At 45.6% G+C, this 19639-nt stretch overlaps 1 protein-coding gene across 1 annotated transcript in view; it reads right to left on the reverse strand.

Annotated features, from left to right (window-relative positions):
- Positions 1-19095, reverse strand: part of Fstl1 (follistatin like 1) — a 56757-nt gene extending 37662 nt beyond the window's left edge. The window contains exons 1-2 of the mRNA XM_028788167.1: positions 18989-19095; positions 18791-18847 (exon numbers count right to left, since the gene is read on the reverse strand). Of these exons, the coding sequence (XP_028644000.1) occupies positions 18791-18847 (57 nt within the window). The 5' untranslated portion in view covers positions 18989-19095. The remainder of the gene's footprint in view (positions 1-18790; positions 18848-18988) is intronic.
- Between the last annotated feature and the right edge of the window lie 544 nt (positions 19096-19639).

Genomic DNA, 19639 nt, shown 5'->3' on the forward strand with positions numbered 1-19639 from the left:
AGATATTGTAATCAGGCAGCTTTGGTGGAAATTCACCAGCCTGGATAAGAACAAGTAGTCATAGGTCTTGTGGATAGTCATAGACCTTGGGTAGCCTTGGTGGATAGTACCAACTTAGATAAGGACAAGTGAATCATAGGCGGAGTCATAGTGACCTGTCCCCTGAACCTTCACCCGGCCGATACCCTGTTTTGGAAGGTATCTGTACTCCCCCTGAACACCTACGCTCCTGCATCATCCCCTTCCCCACATCCTGCTTTTTCCTGTGAAAAAAGTAAAAATTTCGGGTTGATTAGCCTATAGACAAGCTGTGTTTCTTTGCGTTCGCCTGTGTCCCCCATCTTCTCTTTCAGGTGATCTCTCCGGACCCTGTTCAATGCTGGACCAGGCAACCCTCTGACTAAAGCTGAGAGCTGTATTTGACTATGTTTACAAACAAGTATTTCTTAAACAGTTTGGGATCATGCAAATTTAGCCACACAATAGTTAGTAACCATCTAGGGCCTAAGACCTCCTCAGTCTTGGATTTTTGACTGGAATTACAGTGCCAAGCATGGGTTCCCTTCTGTGGGGCACTGGGGGCCTATTTTGCCTGGCAGGTTGGTGTTGAGGTTTGTAGGAGTCGGAGATGGCTAAGATCATGGATGCCTGGAGCCACCCGCAGAGTGTTTTCTGGAACTCAGAAGCTAGTCAGATGAAGGAAGCGTCCGTCTTAGGTCACTTTCATTTCTCTTTATCTTGCAACCAAGGTGTGTGTTATCTTTAGAGATAGGACCTTACCAGCTGGTTCTGGTGGGCAACTCAGATGGATGGCCAGAGCTTGTATTATTTTGGGGCTTCTAGGCTCGCCTGATGAACAACTCATAGGAAGATAATTGGATATTTGTGACTTGAACTGGCTACATTGGAGCAGTTCTAGCCACTTGGTGGCTAAAGAAGCTATTCATGCTAAATGTCACAGCTCTCGACAGTGAGTGCTTAGTTCTAACCTTACTCCATCAGAGAAGGAGCTGGGAGGGGGGGGTGGCAGAAAGACTTTATACAGCTTTGAATGTTCTAGAAGTCTATACATAGCTGAAGTCCACAGATAATGTGGACATATAGGCAAGGTGGTGAGTGAGCTCACCTAGGAGCAAGCTAAGAAAGTAATGAATACCTAGACTATGCAGCAGGCAGGGGTCATGGGCTCAGAAGCCTCACTTTGGCTTTGTTTTCAATGTCCAAGGCCCAGGTACTCCAACATTATGATTTCCTCTATAAGAAAAATGTTGGGTCCAGTGAGAGGACAGGGCAGGCAAAGGAGCTGACTGCCCAGCCCAATGTCCCAAGTTTAATCCCTGAGCCCACACTGGGGAAGGAGAAACTTGACCAACAAATTGTCGTCTGACCTCTACACACATGCCATCACACACACACACCAATCTTTGCCACATAAGGAAATGAAAAGATTTTTTAAAAAAGGTTTGTTATTTCCTATGTTTAGACTTTCAACAGTTTAGCTCACAACAGGGGTCACATAAGTAAAGTGCTAAATAAACTACGTATTTTGAGCTTTCCCAGACAATGAGGTGGCTATATCTTGTCAAAACTTTTTATCTCCTCATTATTTTCTTGGTTAGATTCTCTTGTGTTCTCTCTCTCTCTCTCTCTCTCTCTCTCTCTCTCTGTCTCTGTCTCTCTCTCTCCTTTTTAAAATTTCTTTATGTATGTGAGTACACTGTTACTGTCTTCAGACACACCAGAAGAGGGCATCAGATCTCATTACAGATGGTTGTGAGCTACCATGTGGTTCCTGGGAATTCAACTCAGGTCCTCTGGAAGAGCAGTCAGTGCTCTTAACCAATGAGCCATCTCTCCAGCTCCCCTTCTTCTCTCTCTCTCTAACCTACACATACACACACACACACACACCCCGCTGTTAGTGTTTTGAGACTAAATCATTGAAAACACACACATTTTATTATTGAAACATTTCTGCCTTGAATTGTTCCCTCAGAGCAGCTAGGAAGAAAGAGCTAGGAGATCTACATGTACTAGCTAATCGAACCAGGTCTCAGCTGGAGAGAGATCGAAAGTCTGAGAGGGATTTGGTTCCATTGCACTAAGACCTTCTACTTTTTTTTTTTTTTTTTTTTTTTGGTAGAGAATAAAATCCCATGAGTCTCCCCAGGTTGTATCAACAATGCACAAAGACCTCCTTTTATGTCCAAAAAGGGTAACAGAAGCTGTACTCGTTTAGCTGTTATGGCCAGATCTGAATTCATGGAACAAAAATATCCCAAGTACTGTGTAACAGGAGAGTTACTAAAACCACCACCCTTTGTTTTAACCTGACACTGGAGAAGTGCCACCTATTTAACTGCTTTTGGTTACACTAAGGGACTTCCAACTCCACCAAAAGGAGGAACAATGTGCCAAGGTGAGTCAGGAAACCCCTGGTCAACTGTAAGAGGGTTTGGAAAGCCTGGGTACCAGATCACTTGGGGGTTTCGAGGTCACTCCCTGCTTCCTGCTCTCCAGATCCATTCAATGCTGTTCATTGTGTTGTGGAGTGGAACTTTTTGCACTAAAGGACTTGAGATCTGAGCGTCTTCATCCAGCAGTGCTGAATGTTTTTTGCTTCTTTGTTTGGAGACATTGCCCTACAGTGCAGTTGCTGTGACACATGAGTGCAAGCCCAGGAAGTATTTCCCTGAAGTCAAGGTCTCAGTATACAGCAGAGTCAGGACAGAAAGAAACATGTGGGCTATGGAAAAATTATCACCAACAAGAATGTAATGCTTAATTCTATAGTCCTGGGGGAGTTCGCTTCCTCTGGGAATGGTGCCCACTTATAGCGGAACTGCTGAGTGTGGGAGTTAAAGACCAAAAATGTTTACGACTCAGATAGCCTCTGTTAAAAATTTCAACTTCTTTAGGGTCTGAAAGGATGAGAATCCAGGTGTCTGACTGCGCAAAGTCAGGATAGCTAGGATGCTCAAGGTTAAACGAAGTGTGCACGGGCAGGTGTTGTCAACCACGGTCCTTGGCACAGGAGACATCCGCAGACTCTGGCACAGAGATGGTGATGCTGGGACACAATCAAAGGCAGGGCACCACATTATGTAGGATCACAGCCTCATATACTGTTCAGCCCCTGGATAATTCAACAAGCACTTACGAAGCACGCGTTATTTAATAGACACAGTTCTGGGAGCTGGGAAACTGTTGGTGCCTGAACAGACAAAGGCCCCGATTTTAAGAAGTATGCATCCTAGAAGGATCGTTAGTAAACAAAAGCAAGTCCATTTCACAGTGTGACACTTGAGGGAGACAGGTATGGGTTAGGGAAAGCTGAGAGAGAAGGGATCCTTACTGGGTACAGTTGGTAACATTTGAGCTGAAAACGGAAGCGTGGACAGTTGCTTCATTCAAAGGGAACAAAAGTGCAGAGCAAGTTGGCATTTGTCATGCTCCCAGAACAGGAAAAAGGCCAATGTGACTGCAGTTCAGGGCACAACTGGAAAATCAAGGGCAAGGGCCCAGAGCCACTGAGAAAATATCGCAGTAAGGGACAGTGGAGGGTACTGCATAGAGAGTGATGTGTGTGGGCGGGGCTTTTATGAAGATGACTAGGGCTGCTGAATGGCCAGATGGCCAGAACATGCACAGAAAGCAACTAGAACATCTTAGGCTTCTCCTGTAGTAACACAGACATGGTATGATGGTGGCTGGGACTGCCGTGGTGACCATGGAGACAGAAGAGAGTCCACACAGGTGATCTATTCTAACAGAGAGCCTGTAGTAGCATTTGCTAAGAGCCTGGAGAATGGATAGTGAAAGTTAAACACCAGAGAAAGCCAGATGTGGTAGCATACACCTTTAACGCCAGCACTTGGGTAGGGTATAATAGATTAGCCTGGTCTACATAGTGAAATCAGGTCACCAACAGTTCCTGCCTTAATTCTGAGAAAATTCTCGAGTACTTTTGCTTGATACTCTGAATATCCAGAGGTAGGTATGGACAGGACCATGCTGATGCATTGACCGAAGTCTCTCCCAGAAGGCTCTTCCCTTGGATTAGCCCAGGGCTCCAGGTAAGTCCTGATACATCCCCATGAAATGAGTACACTGGGACGCAGGGTTGGCTACAGATAGATGCTGTTCGCAGAAAGTTGTCCAGATTAGCACTGGAACATTAGCCTTGAAATGTTCACGACAGCTGGGCTCACACATAATCCCAGCATTTGAAAGCCGAGGCTGGAGGACTGCCTAAGAGTTTCAGTCCAGCCTGGGCTATAGATTGAAAATGTACATTTATGGGACAAGAGTCACCATGGAATAATAGTTCAATAATAGTTCATAATACTCTCAACCTTAGAAATCCTTAATGTTTGTTTCTTCCTTAAAGGGAATGTTATGTCTTTCTGAATATGGCTACTGTCACATCTGAGGCCAGATAGTCTAGAGCCTACAATAGTATCCAGTTACCTAGGAGTCAAACACATTCATACTACACACTTGCACATGCACACACACATACACTACAAACGTAAACACACTCGCACTACATATATACGTGCACACACACACATTCACCACACACACTACAAACTCATACTACAAACACTCACATACTACAAATACACTCACACATTCACACACACACTACACTCACACATTCACATACACTTTTAAACTACAAACACTACAAACACACACACACACACACACAGAGCCAACAAGCTAACCACATGGAAAGCAAGCCCTGCTCCATGTCCCAGCAGAAAGAAGACATTTCCTATAATTCAAAACCAGCTGCCCGGGAATGAGGATTTTAGATCCCAGATCACTGTAACATGAGTTAAGCACGAACCCTAAATGCCAATGCCACTTACAATGAGCAAAATGACAACATCACTGTAAAAATGACCCAGTCGACTAGGGAATCTGCCTGTGTGGAGAGCAGGCTCCTAATTAAACCTCTACTCAGTGGAACAACTTAAGCAAAGCATGAGCAGCCTTCTATTTGATTAGATACGTAAAGGGATTCTGAGGAAAACGCACTGTTCTAAGGTATAAAATGACTGAATCAGTTCAAAATCCTCAAACATTAGTTGTTCTTATAGGATTCTGTATCACCACTGTGGATTTTAGGGGGATTTTAAAAAAATGCCTAAAATATCAAATGTATAACAAAACAAACAAAAACAAAAAGTTCTGTATCTAATACAGATCAAAGTATACACGTCTTTAGTAGAAAATAAACAGACTATTTTTTCTGGTTGTATTTCTAGGAGAAAGCTGCTTATAATTTTCCTGAAAGTAATACAGCCCCTTAAAAATTAGGAAATTTTATTATGAAGTTGGGCGCTGGAGAGAAGGCTTAGTTAGGAGTGCACACAGCTTTTTCAGAAGACCAAGAATTCAATTCCTGGTACCCATATCAAGTAGCTCACAATCAACTGTAATGCCAGCTTAGGGAACCGATGCCTCTGGCCTACACATACAAACACACACATACACACACACACACACTCTAAATAAATAAATAAATAAATAAATAAATAAATAAATAGACTAATCAATAATGAAAGCTTTGTAAAGAAATAAGCCCTGGCAACCCCTAAAATAAGCCAGGCTGGGTCTCCCATCTTCAGTAAACCAATCAAAACTAAGTAATAGAAGTAGAAAAGAGATTTATTCAATGCGGCCTCATCAGGAAAAGTGCCACCCCACCCCCCAAGTCCATCCTCAGGGTCCTACTGGTTTAAACAGAGGGTATCATAAGGTGTGCTAAGTAGTCCAGGTAAATGTGTGGCCCCCATCACTGGCTCTGGACACTTCTGAAAGGTGATCGGACAAACTGGGAGAACTGTGTTAAACTTCCTTCTAGGACACAAGCTTCCCTCTGGCTGGCACAGGCTTCTGCCTTTGCCCTTTCCTAGCATGAGTCTCCTGGAACACTTGGATTCTCTTGGGGTCCGTTGTTTTAATAGTCTGATAGCCCAAGGGTGGGGCACAAGTGTGGAATGTCGTCATTCCTGCCACGACCTTCACAGTGAAAAGTGAACTTACTACACTCAGTCTTTAGTAAACCCCTGGATGCCAGCCCTCATTCTCCTCCTTCCACCTTCCAGAAGGGAAATTGAGGAAGCCAAAGTCAACGGGTGTTTCTCGGCTGGGTTTTTATTGGTCCTTAGCCAGCCCATGGCGCACTGCAGGAATCTTGGATGAACGAGATGCAGACACCCACTGACTGATGCAGAAAGAGAAAGCCCTGCCTTTAAAATCAATGTCTACTCAGGAAATCTGATTCCTCGCCTGCCTGTCAGCAGGCCAAGGCAACCCAGGTTAAGACACGATAACAAAGCGGCAAATGAAGGGGACAAGGGGAAGCAACAGAAAGATGACCGGGCACATTCACATTCCAAAAATTCTTGGGACTAGAATTGTTGCCTGCAGTTTCTGGGGCAGCCTGGCCCTGCCATAATTGATGGTGGTGGAATCCTAGCTACAGCGTTTTGAGAACCAGCCATTTGTGAATGAATGGCTGCGTACATTTGCCTCTCTCCAACAGAAGCTTCTGTGAACCAGGCTAGGCCAGCAAGAAGCCATGAAGCTTCCTGGGCCTTCAAGATAGAGGCTGTCAGTAAAGAGGACTTGGGTGTTTGTGCCCACTGTGAGCACATGTGCTTACTAGATAGTGCTACTCCAGCAGACATTCCTCCCGCATCAGTATCACCTGATGGTTTCAACCATCCACTGATCCCTGGGACAGTAACCAGGAATTCCCCTGGGCTGGCTTTGAGTCCCTTCTCCATTTTCTTGCTTTCTTATAAATGCCATGCCCCAAACATCGCTCCCTCTCCAAAACCTAGTTGGCTTAACTAACTGCAGATGTTTTGACCATTTTTGGTTAAAGCAGAATGACTGACCGACTGACTGAGTGACATGAGTTCACTAGCAGTTAAGTTTCGTAGTCACAAAAGACAAGCACGGTGCCTACGCTTAGACATCATGACTGCATACAGAAGCCAAAGGGTAAAACTAGCCGGTTAATTACAGGAAATTCCAATGCACATTTGCCCCTCCCCATTAGTTTCCATAGGAATCTGTTGTTGAGGAAACTCTTACTATGAGATACTGGCAGATGTTTCCTGAGGGGTAAAATTTAAGCCAGTGTGCATGTATGTGGATGTACATACATGTATATGGTTCTAACCTGTACAAGAACCTTTATTAGGATGGACAGAGACATTGCATGGCTTTCTCCTATTCATGACCAGAAGTCAGGGCAATTTAGTGCCTGGCGATTTACTAGGGCCTAGAGTCAGGAGCCAGGGCACGGCACCAAGCACACCAGTGGGCTGAAGCATCCAGGCTGGCCTTGGCTTGCTTACTAACGTCATTCCAACAAGTCACTGGATCTCAGTGTTGATGGCAAAGACAAAGACCAGTGCCCGACACAGCCACAAACACTCATTGCTGACTCTAAGATCAGGGCAAGGGGACAGAGGCAGGACATTCATCAACACCTGTCTAGGAGCTCCTAGATGCTGGTCATGGACCAGGCAACAAAGTGTGAGGCAAGGAGGATTCCAAACAACATTTTCACGCGGTTATTTTTGTAAGCCCTTTGCAATACTGCCTCTGAAGGAAAATGTGAACACTTCCAAAAGTCGGAAGAAAGTTGATTTTGTCACTAAAATCTTTGGAGTTTGGATTGATCTTCATTTTGTCATTTTAGATCCCTCCCTAAATCCCAGGGGGATCTGGGATATTCCAGCCTCCACCCCGACTCCCACCCCAGTGTTGATGCACAGTTGCCATTTAAAATAGGAAAACCAAATGACTCACATCTGTGAAGCAACCAGGACTTGGGATTGTAGGGCGCAAAGGCACGTGAGGCACCACACTCCAACTTCTATGATGCACTCAATACATGAGAGGGGGACCCAGGGCCTCCTGCCCTCCTCCACTATTTTCTTGGTTCTTGGCCCACCTCCCTTTCCCATGGCTCCCCACGGACGGGAAACTGAGATAAGCTCTAACTAAATATCCTACTTCTAAGTAAGAGTATTTTGATGATCCAAACTGCGCGGATTTGTAGGGATAGATTTTAAACTGCAGGCCATTTTCACTCTTTTGGAGGATAAGGGGTTAAATGTTTGTCTCAGTCCACACTTAGGATACCACTGGGCTATTCATTTCGGCCTTCTCTGGCCAAAGATGGAGCTTGCCTGAAGCTAGCTCCCTCCGAAGACAGTAATCTCAGCCACGTAGCCAGCAGAAACTTCTCAGTTCAGAATCTCACAAAGCAGCAGAATCCGGGGCAGGCTCATAATTCACTCACTTGCTTCTTATGTGTGTGGGTACCTGCCAGTCCCCCAAGACAACTCGGGGCTGACTTTGAGAAAAGCAGGAAATGAGCAAGGAAAGGAACCAGAGTGAGCTGTGCTGAGGAAGTCAGGGCCTCAGAGTCCTGCAGGCTGCTGGGAAGGCACCATGCCAAGCAGCCGCTGCTGTCTAGACTTTAGCTGGCCTCTCCCAGTGGAGAGGCGAATGAGGGAGGAGGGGAGCCAGGCCAGAAAGCCTGTAGCTCTTTGTTCAGCTAATGCAAACACAGGACACAACTTCTGACAGGCTCCAGGCTGGGGGCTCTCTCTCTCTAAGACATTTCGTTCCAGGAGCTAGAATTCAGCTATAAGCTGAGGGAAGTCTGTTTATCTATCCATCATGGAGGGCTGGGGATGATCTTATTAGTTCCTGAGAACTCACAGTTCCCCACCCAAATTGAAGTGAGTAACATCCAAAAAGATGCACACTGCAGGGGCAAAGGACCATGATTTTTTTTTTTTTTAATTCCAGTTGTGTTAGTTTAGCTTGTTCATAAAAAGAACTAACTTTTGACGGAAGCCTCAGGACTCTGATGAAACTAGTTGATTAAAATGTACAGATGTAGAAATGGCAGCCACAGTCCAATAGGCTTATGACTCAGGGGTAATGCTAGCTTTGGGAAGTTTTGCTAATCTAAGCTGGTGGGGAAAGAGGGCCTTCTCTTGAGTGGCAGAGGGGCCCTGGGGTGGGGCGCATGGCTTGGTGAGTACAGTGCGGGGTGGGATTGGCCCCACTGGCCCCTCAGTCAGGCATCTGGACACTACACAGCCATACTTAGCAATTAGATCGGAGTTTAGAGCCACTTTGCAGTTTGGCTTTACATAGTGTACAACAGTTGTGAATACGTTTCAAGGACACAGAAACTGCCTTAAAACATCTCCCGAGTTGCTGTCCATTAGCTGCCAATCTTCCCAAATAGTAACTGCAGTTCTGCACATGTCAGAGAAGCAGCTGGAGCTGGATCCAAGTGGGGATCTTGTGGTTGGAGCAAGGCAAGGCTGCAGTATCAGCTCAGGTACTAGGGCCATTGAGCACTGATGTGCCTTCAGAGTTAGTGGCTAGGACTCTACAGTGCTGAAGCCATACTACAAGCAACATTGTTGGTGTGTTTTCAGAGTCTGAGTTCAGACACAGGGGCACAAACCACTGAGCTTTGACTTTGGGATATCAAGCTCTGGGTTTTACATCCTGGCTTGCCTATTGGTTAGGTAGCTGATGTGAAGTAACTGAAGAGTTTCTTCATGGGCAAAGTGAGCCTTATCGTAGTCACTTATCCATTTGTGAGGAAAATAGAAGCTCTCTTTCTGCCTGTGCTACACTGTAGGTCTCTCTCCAAGCTCAGCTGTAGGCTACTTCCTCTGAAAGGTTTTCCTGGACCTCAGCACAGGGTAGATTCTCAGCCCTGTCCCATGGTTTCTCACACTGGATGGTTCTGAGGCTGTGACCTTCCCTGCCTCCTTCTCCTAGTAGGCCAGAGGTTCTCAACGTTCCTAACACAGGGGCCCTTTAATACAGTTTCTCATGTTGTGGAGACCCCCCAACATAAAATTATTTCATTGCTATTTCTTAACTGCAATTTTGCTACTGTTATGAACCGCAATGTAAATAAATATCTGCATTTTCCGGTGGTCTTAGGCAGCCCTGTGAAAGGGTCATTTGGGACCCACAGGTTGAGAACTGCTGCTGGAGCCCAACCGCTCCGGGAGAGTGCGTTTTCCACCAGCTCTTACTCAGTGCCCCACAGGGAACACAAGTGTGAGAGACCTTTGGCTTTCCTCTTTCTAGTTGGTTTTGAGAAAGTGAATTGTTTCAGAGGAGTGATACAGAGGAGCACGTCAGGGTTTGTGAGTGTAAACTGGGTGAAGACAAGCGGGAGGCTTGTAGGTATCCCGTCAGTTCCTAACAGCTCATGCACTTCGGGGTGATGGCTAGAATGTGGAGCGGGAAGAATGTGAGAGGAAAGGCTAGGCAATAAGGATGCAGAGAGGGTGGAGGGAGTGTGGCAGGGAGGAGCCCTGGCCTGGGAACGGGCGCCAGAGAGCAAGTGAAGCTGGGTGCAATGTTTTCCTTCCGAGCACCAGGTTCTGTGTTCCTGACAGTCTGAACCTCGTCCCAGGACCTCTGTATTATAGACCATCTCGTTGCTCCACATGGTCACTGTCACTCTTAATAACAAAAGTGCTCTGTAATAGAGTCTATGTAAAAGACAGACCTTAGGGGCCAGGCAGTGTGGCACCAGCCTGTCATCTCAGCACTTGAGATGCAGAGGCAGGAGCATTACAAATTCAAGGCCTGCCTGAGGCACACACTGAGATTCTGTCATAAGGGCTAGAGGATATGCTCAATGGTACAGCTTTTGACTAGGTTGAGCTAGGCCTAGCGTTCAATGCTTTAGTGTAACTAAAAACAGATAGACAGGCAAACAAAACAGACTTGGAGATACCCAGGTCAAGGACTAGGGACAATGAAGACAGATATGTGAGGAACCTCAGAATAACAAGAAAATGGGAAAATGCCAGAGGCTAGAGGAGACATCATTTCAGATACAGTTCTGTACAAGATGCTACCAGAGCTGCCACGTTGACAGAGAAGACAAGGTCAGTAGACAGAGATGATCCCAGCTGCCCAGGAGCAACCCCTGGAATTCTGGGTGGGCAGGGGCCATGCAATCCACTGCTGCAACTGAGAATTTTCTAAACCAGATGCCAGAGGTGAGGACGAGCTGTTCATTCCTGGAGTCCCTAAAAGCCAGAGCCATTTGGGCTGTATATGGTGATGCTGCTGCAGCGCTTCCAGGAAAAGAACTTATAGTCTAGTAGTCTCACGCTGCTGCTAGTGGAAGGAAGTGTGTAAAGTGACTGATATCACACCCCAGTAAGGGCCGTGAGGTAATGCCTGAGGCTTCTGCAGATTAATAAGTCATATTTATTAAGTATCAGTGAAGGACAAATGAAAGACTAGGGGAAGACTTTTTTTTCCCTCAGACTCAGGACTTTAATTTTGAAAACAAGGAAAAAGAAAAAGCCACTTTCCCTACATGGATTCAAACATCCCATCACACACACACATATACACACATGCATACACATGCACACAGAAAGAGACACACACACAGACAGGACACACGCGCACATATACACACATGCATGCACATGTACACACACATGTACACACAGACACACAGACACACACATACACACACACATACACAAAAGCACACACATATGTGCCTGAAACACAACATAGCTTTTGCCATAATGCCACATGGCTCGAATGGCAGTGGCCTGATTGGTCACAAACAGTGTCTGGCACACTATTCAGAGGACATACCAGGCATCGTAAATGTAGACTTAATCCTGAGGATAGTGTAACAGTGATCACTTCCAAATGAGGACGTAGAAGTCAGTGAGGAGATTACACGGAAATCTTTCATCCAAAGCAGAAAATGCAAATTTATAGGCTATATTTTGTACTCCAACTACCCAGAGAGCATTCTATTAGCAAGTTACTGCCAGACTCTGCTAATGCAGAAGCTGCTGTCTGTGATAGCAGCAGTTCTTCCAGTCTTAGCTAGGGCAGGGGTATATTTCATTATGGCAGCCAAGAAATGGCTCACTGCCGCATCCTCACTGGTGACCAACATGAAAGGGTTTGTTTTACTTAGATGCTTGGGCGAGAAACTGGTATGTGGCTTCTCGTGAGATTTTCAACAGTTCCAGCCACTCTTCTCTCTGTTGTCTATGTCAGTCATACCATCCGGAACTCTCCTATCTAATCATCCTAATTTCAGTTAAAAATTGTGAGTGCTTGCCAAACTGGATTGAGAATTCCAGCAGAAATGACAAATAGCTATCATCTCACACCGGGACTCTGACTGATTGTGAATGGCTGCATGGAGTATTGTTGAATGAGATTTTCAAAGCTCCTCTGAATTTAGTAGGATAGAATTCTGTGATTGATTAGTCATGTCTGTCATGGGTAGGGGAATGTAGGAACTGCTTTGTTCACGCTACCTCAGCAGGCCATTTACTCCAGTGTCGGCAGATACTTATTTTCATTGCCTATGGTGTTTAATAAGATTATCACATACTACTGACTTGACTAATTCTCTGGAAGACCCACTAGTTGATGAACCTCTTCTATATTCTCCTAAAGCCACCCCCGTTACTCCTATTCTTTTGATATTTCATCATCATGTGGATTCCTGTGACCATTTCCTTTTACAAGAAGAATTTACCCTCCTAATGTCACTTTAAAGAAAAAGTTGATGCTGGGTTGGAGACACGGCTCAGTGGACAAGCACTGCTCATGAAAATGTGAGAAATGGAATCCAGATGCCCAGAACACACATAAATGCTGGACACTCGTGGTGGTCTCCCTAGAGCCCCATACTTTGAAGGCAGAGACAGGGAACCCTTAGGGTAAGATCACTGTCTAGTCGTATCTCTGAGCTCTGAGTGTCACTGAGAATTCTTGGCTCAGTTAATAAGGTGGAAGAGGATAGAGGAAGACATCCAACATCAACCTTGGGTCTCCACACACACTCACATACGTACCTATGATGTCCCATTAAGTGTTCACACACATGTCAACATCAACCCTTACATACAGATCACATGTCCATACACATGAGAAAAAGTTAGCATTGTGTTCTCATGCAACACGAAGCAAAGATACACTCAGAAAGGCTTAGAAAATACAGAAAAGACTGGAACAAAGAGTAAAATTACCCTCAATCCCACTACCTATGTGTAAGGTTTTCTAACACAGCCCAGAGTGGTACCTGTGGCTGTGCCTTCCCTTTTTCAACTAGATGTCTTGGCAGTTCTAATTTTATACAGCTCTTCTAAATAACATGATTGGCATCTTACGAAGACTCTCCTTAAATTATAACAATTAGCTACACATCCAAATACTTACATAACATCTAAATTTCAAGACCCCTGGAGAGAGTGAATTAACCTTTTCACTGATTCGTAAAAATTCATTATTGCTGAAACATGAACTAAAAGTCTGCGAAATGTCACTAGACACTAAGAGACTGATTAAAAGAAAATTTCTCTTCACCAAGGAATGATGAAGTGCATGCTGGGACAAACCCTTTCACACACAGTTTCCACTATGTGACTTTTCTGCCTTGAACGCAGAGTCTTTCTTCACCAGCTTCCTCTGTCTTCACTGGGGCGTGGCTACCTGAGAATGGTGTAGAAGGTCAGCGAGATGTATGGATTTTATTAACATAAAGAAATTCTGAGAGCTGGAGGATGGCTCAGAGGTTAAGAGCACTTGTTCTTGCAGAAGACCCAGGTTTGATTCCCAGGACCTACATGGCAGATTACAACCATCTCTAACTCCTCTTCCAGGGGACATATAACCTTTTCTGACTTCCAAGGGGGAAAAGTACACAGGGGGTACACAGACACACATGCAGGTAGAATATTCATAGACATGAAATAAAATAAATAAACCTTTAAAAACCAAAAGAGAATTTTCAAAATTACAGGAGGACCTATGTCAATATAACAGAAAAAAAAAATGGTTTTGAAACTGAGTCCTACTATGTAGGTCTGGCTGGTCAAGAACCAGGCTGTCCTTGAATTCACCTGCTAATTATGTTATTCTAATCTACACTTTGTCTGCTAGCACTCTTGACCCACCAATAGACCGCAAGGAAACAGAGCACAGAAATCAAGCCTTGCACATCATGCTGGATTCTTCTCTGCGTATATGTGCAGAGCGTTATTGACCTGGACCAGACAATGTTATGCCTGAGGGAAAGAGTGAAGGTAAGTTCTGTGCCCTTCGTGGCTCACTCTTGGAGAAAGCATCCTTGCCAAAGCCACAGGGTTTGGAATTGGGCAACCTGGGAAGACGTGTGCATTTAACCTCCAAGGTCACTCTTCATCTGGCTTACAGGATTAACATATTTAATTTTTTTCTAATAATATAACAGCTGGTATTATGAAGCCAATAAAATAGATGCTTTTCAAAAGCTCTTCTGGATGTCCAGTTATTTGGAGAGGAGAAATAAAAAGAAACTGCTACATTTCCAATCCATCAATGTGGCCCTGGGTATTAACTTATCTTTTATTTTTAATTCTTGCCCAGGCTTGCACTGTTGTCTAGTTGACCACTTCTGGGCTCCTTATATTCACCTCAGCTGTAGGCTCTACAGCCACTTCCTACTACAGCCTTTCAACTTGGTCGCCCAAGCTTCCTGTCACCCAGTCCACTTTGACAGGAACTCTAATACATCCACCTTCCAAAGACATTGAAAGTAGGAGCACCGCTGTCTGCCAGGTGTTTGCCCATCTGTTTTAGCTATTCAGTGGTGTCCAGCTATGCTTTAACTCCTCAATTCCCAGTGGTGCCTTCAGAATCACAGCAAGTAGTTTATTTGCTACAGGATAAGCAGGAGATCATTTGCTGGCTAATGTGTAAGCTGCAAGTACTCTGAAGCTGTAGTTGAGGGGTGGGGGTGGTGTGGGTTACACTGCAGACTCAAGAACAATTCTATAGACTGCAGAGGTGCTCCCACCCCTTCCCAGTCTGGCAGATACTAACCTAGAGGTTAACTACATGCACGTGAGGAGGTATAAATGACATTTAGCAGTGTGGCTTCCTAGGGACAAAAGCCCTGACAGCCTGCTAGCATGGCCTGCCTAACAGCTAAGCACAGCACATCTGTCTGTGGAGCTGTTACTGCTTCTCCACACTACTGTCTCAAGAGACACATTCCCAGCTCAAGTGTGGATTCCTTGCTAGAATGAGTGATCTCCTCTGTAAATCTGTCCCTTGTATATGTAATTTATAATAATGAATTTCTAGAGCCAGAATGCAGAGTAAAACTAAGCCAGCGTGTGTAGGGGGCACTTGGACACTTACTAAGATGGTCCTCCTGAAGCAGGCAGTTGAGCTGTGTGTCTCCACTAGCCTGTCATGTCAAAGGAACTGAATTACGCTCCTCAAGACTCCAGGGGCACACAAACTGATACCTGGAATTCTCTATATCTCACCCTCCCCCAATTGCATTACTTCCCAAAGAACAATAGTGATTTCAGTAGGAGAGGTGTGGGAAGAAAGAGAAGCTCAGGGGATGAAGCCTTCCCTCTGCTGCTGTCGCAACCCAAGCCTAGTCCTATCCAATATGCGTGTGTCTAGAACTGTGCTCAGAGCTCTGAAGAGCACATGTGTGTGTGCTCACATGGGTAAGGCATTACTCTGATGGAGGCTGGCTGCAGGGACATCCTAGAGGTAAGGGAGAGCAACTGCAAAGGGAGGAGACAACCGCAATGTTACTCTGAGGTGGCAGGTATGTATCAGCACATGAAGAATAAGGAAACAATGTAATACTTCCCCTTAGTGAGATTTAGTAACAGTTTCTCAAATCTAACCAAATAGAACTTACAGACTAGCATTAAGAACATACAGGCCACCCTAACCCAAGAAGAAACAGCTCTGATTCTGAAAGCTGACTCCAAAGGCTTTGGGCTTTTTTTAAAGAACCAAGGATTTGTAAATCAATCACAGCTTTTAAAAAGTGAAGTAAATCTTTGGGTTTGATTACTGAAGCAAAGAGCACCAAGAAAATTCTCTGTATCTTCTGTGTCTCATTTTTTTTTTTTTTGAGAGTTCAACAACATTTGCACAACGTAGCAGATCTAAATTTTACTAAAATGGACTCATGCCAAAAGACTAGAAATACCATATTTGAGTGTTTGCTGAATGTTCTTATAGTTAACAAGGAAAAAAAAAATTCCACTGCAAGCATCACTAACTGCAACTATAGTGTTTAAAATGTATTCCAAGTCACGTCTCCCGTGGAGAGGGTTAATTTACTTTTTCATCCATGAGTAAAGATGTAGTATTTAACACATGCATTAAAACTTGCCAAGTGTTATCTGGAAGGTCAGGCAACAAAGGCCTGGTTGATTAAAATACAATAATCCTTAATAAAGTGGAGTCATGATGTGGCGTGGTTGTGCCTCCTGCCAGTGCTCCCTCTTCACTGTGTGTGTGTGTGTGTGTGCGCGCGCGTGTGTCCTGACTTCACAGCCTCTTTTCTGCACCAGCTCCCCTGGTTTTCAGCACTTTGCCTCTTTCCCTGCAGGTTTAGCCTGGGAACTGAATGTTCTACCATAGAGCTCCAGCAGGAAACTGCAGCTAGGGGCCTTACTCCCTAGAGTGGGCTGCTCCCTGCTGTGCAGTGGGGATGGGGAGGCTGCGGTGAGGGGCAGGTTTCCTAGAACAGATCCCAGACCTTGGACTCAAGTCTCCTGATGAGACACAGACGCCACACTCCTTACTTCTGCAAACGGTTCTGTCTTTTCACAGAGTAGGTGGGAATCCCTAAGCTGGCTGTGAAATTAACCAGGTGTTCACTTCATCTATCACAGAACAGTCGCTCTCTCTTTTAATTGATTGGTTAATTAATTATTTTTTATTTGGTTTTCCAAGATGGTTTCTCTGTGTAGCCCTGGCTGTCCCGGAACTCTCTTTGTAGATCAGGCTAGTCTCGAACTCACAGAGATTCACCTCCCTCTGCCTCCTGAGTGCTGGGAACAAAGGTGTGTCCCACCACTGCCTGACTACTTTATCATCATCTTAATTATCATTATCTGAGACAGGGTCTCACTATGTAGTTCTAGCTGTTCTGAAACTCACTATGTAGACCAGACTGGCTTTGAACTCACAGAGATCTACCTGCTTTTGCTTCCAAAGTGTTGAGATCAAAGGTGAGAGCCAATAACTAACAGTTTTGAGGGCCATCACAAGGATGGAGGATGTTAAAAATCGGGGCTATTTCCTCCAGTCAAAGAAAATGGCTGAGGAACAAGAGGGGTGCGAGGAGTACCTGAGAGGCAGAGGGAGCTGGGCACATACAGATCCACTTCCAGTGCTAATCAGTTAGACGAACATGGACAATTTAATGAGTTTCCTTAACTTTGTTCCCTGCTCTGTAAAATGGAACTAACAAAGCCTACCTCACAGGGCTGAAAGGCTTTAAAAGAAATGATAGCAGATCCAAGCAGATACAAAATACTTGGTAAAATGCTAAGCCTTCATGTTTGCAAATTTGGCAAGGTAGTGATAAATTGCCTGGGGTCTCTATCTTGGGTTCGTATCTTATCCTCACTATTTTAACTTATTTCATAAGTTACATAAACTTCTCTGACTCAGTTTCCCTATAATTAAAATAGAATCTTAATACAAGTAAGTAGTTACCTAATAAATACTTGCTGCTTTTATTTCACTGGGAGTAAAAATAGCCTGTTTCTACCTCAATCAATGATGCAGTGAATTAAAGGAACACACACACCGTGTGTGTGTGTGTGTGTGTGTGTGTGTGTGTGTTTTTAAGGTCCTGAAGACTGTATGCATTTATGAATTCTGGGGAAGAGTCAAGCGGTGATGCAAAGGGTGGGGCTAAACTGTAAAGTGAAAGAAAAACTCAGAGGGGCTATAAACCACCCACCAGGGAGCTATTTCTTTTGTAATGTGCATTCCATTTCTTCTCTCTCATGCGTTTTAATTCCTTCCACATTTCCTGCCACAATTATCAAATGTTTAGTTTCTGACCTCACTTTTCTGGAGACTGGAGCCCAGGGAATTTAGAATTGTTTATTTTCTGTCCATAAACCTTTGAGTTAATGGAGGGGCTTGTGGGCATAGGGTTTGTTGGTTTGTTTGTAGTGTGTCAGGAAGGTCACTGGAGTTGAAAAGAAAACATTACAGAGAAAGAGAGAGAGAGAGAGAGAGAGAGAGAGAGAGAGAGAGAGAGAGAGAGAGACTGACTAACTGGAAACCAGAGGCCCCCAAAGGGTAGAGTCACAGATTCCCACACTTGTTCAACTGAGTTTAAGGGGAAATTTGGATTGTAAAAGGCTCTTATGGGGCCCAGATAATAACAACGACAACAACAAAAATCCAGGACATTTTACAAAGAATTACAAAGAAGAAAATGCATTTCAGGGAATCTCAATTCACTTTATGAAGGAGAAAAGAAATTTCACTTTGCTGTAAAATAAAAATCTTTTAAATCTCCCCCCACCAGGAAAGACTTGGAAAGGAAAAGTCCATAACTATTCTCAGATGCCTCTGAAGTGAACAGAAGAACTCAAGGCGCCTTTTTGAACTCTGCGGCTGCTCTGGCCGCCGCCTCTGCTCTTATCCGCCCAGTCTGTCCCCTCTCCTCACTCCCCAGCCTCCCTCCATATTAGGCGTGGTGGGGCTCCAGCTTATGGCCCAAACTACTTCAGAATAAGTTTGTTAGGTAGAATTTCTGCTCTGAGAGTGCCAGAATCCCACTCCATCGTAAGGATGGGGGACCTTCAGTCCCACCCCCCCAGAGAGCATCCCTGGATTGCACACTCGGCCGCTGGGGCGCAAACCCCAGAGACCGGTCACCTACCTCGCCGTGGACCAGGGTGATGGTCACCAGCGCGAGCGTCAGGCAGCGTTTCCACATCTGCGGAAGAGAGAAGAGGATGAGAGTGAAGGCGCTGGGCCCCGCTCAGACCCTAGAAACTTCTTCGGGTCCCGCAGATTCATCCCCCTCCTCCCAGCACCCTCGGTGCCCACAGCGACCCGGCCTCTGCACCGCGCTCACCGTGCTCGGGTCCGGGACTCCGAAGGACACTGGACAGGGTGGCAGCAGCGAGTTAGAGGAGAAGGTGGGAGCGTCGCCGATCACCGGGCTCCGAGGAAGTCCGACCTGGGCTCGCCGCCCCTTAAGACCCCTCCTTCCCCGCCCGCCGGCCCCCCAGCTCCTCCCCATTCTCCTCCCCTTCTGCAGCGCGGCCCCCGCGGCTCCCGCTGCGCTCCCTCCTCCCGGTCCCCGCCCGGAGCTCAGGATCGCCCATGCACCGCAGGCATCCCCATCCTCTCCTAGACTCCCACCCAAGAATCCTCAGATATCTCAAAAGAAGGCACTGAGTGTCCCTGTCTCAGGGGACTCTGAAACAAAGGCGAGGGAAACCGCAGAAACCCCACGTCCGGGAGGGGCGCTGGCCTCCAGCAGCAGGGGTAACAGAAGGAATTAGCTGTGGACTGCAGCGATAACTAGATGGGCAGCACAGTGGGCATCCGTACCAGGGCTGGGACTCGAACCTGAGCATCCCAGAGTCACCCTTCATTGTTGAAAGGGAAAAGGGAGGAGAGAGGATGTGAGGGTGTTACTACAGCCCAAGAAGGAAGTGGGCACAGCAGCCCAAGCTGTGCTGGTGAGCAGAAGGCTCCTTTGCATTCAGCTGTGGGTGTA

This window comes from Grammomys surdaster, unplaced genomic scaffold, assembly GCF_004785775.1.
Source record: "Grammomys surdaster isolate TR1022 unplaced genomic scaffold, NIH_TR_1.0 125704, whole genome shotgun sequence".
Lineage (NCBI taxonomy): Eukaryota > Metazoa > Chordata > Mammalia > Rodentia > Muridae > Grammomys > Grammomys surdaster.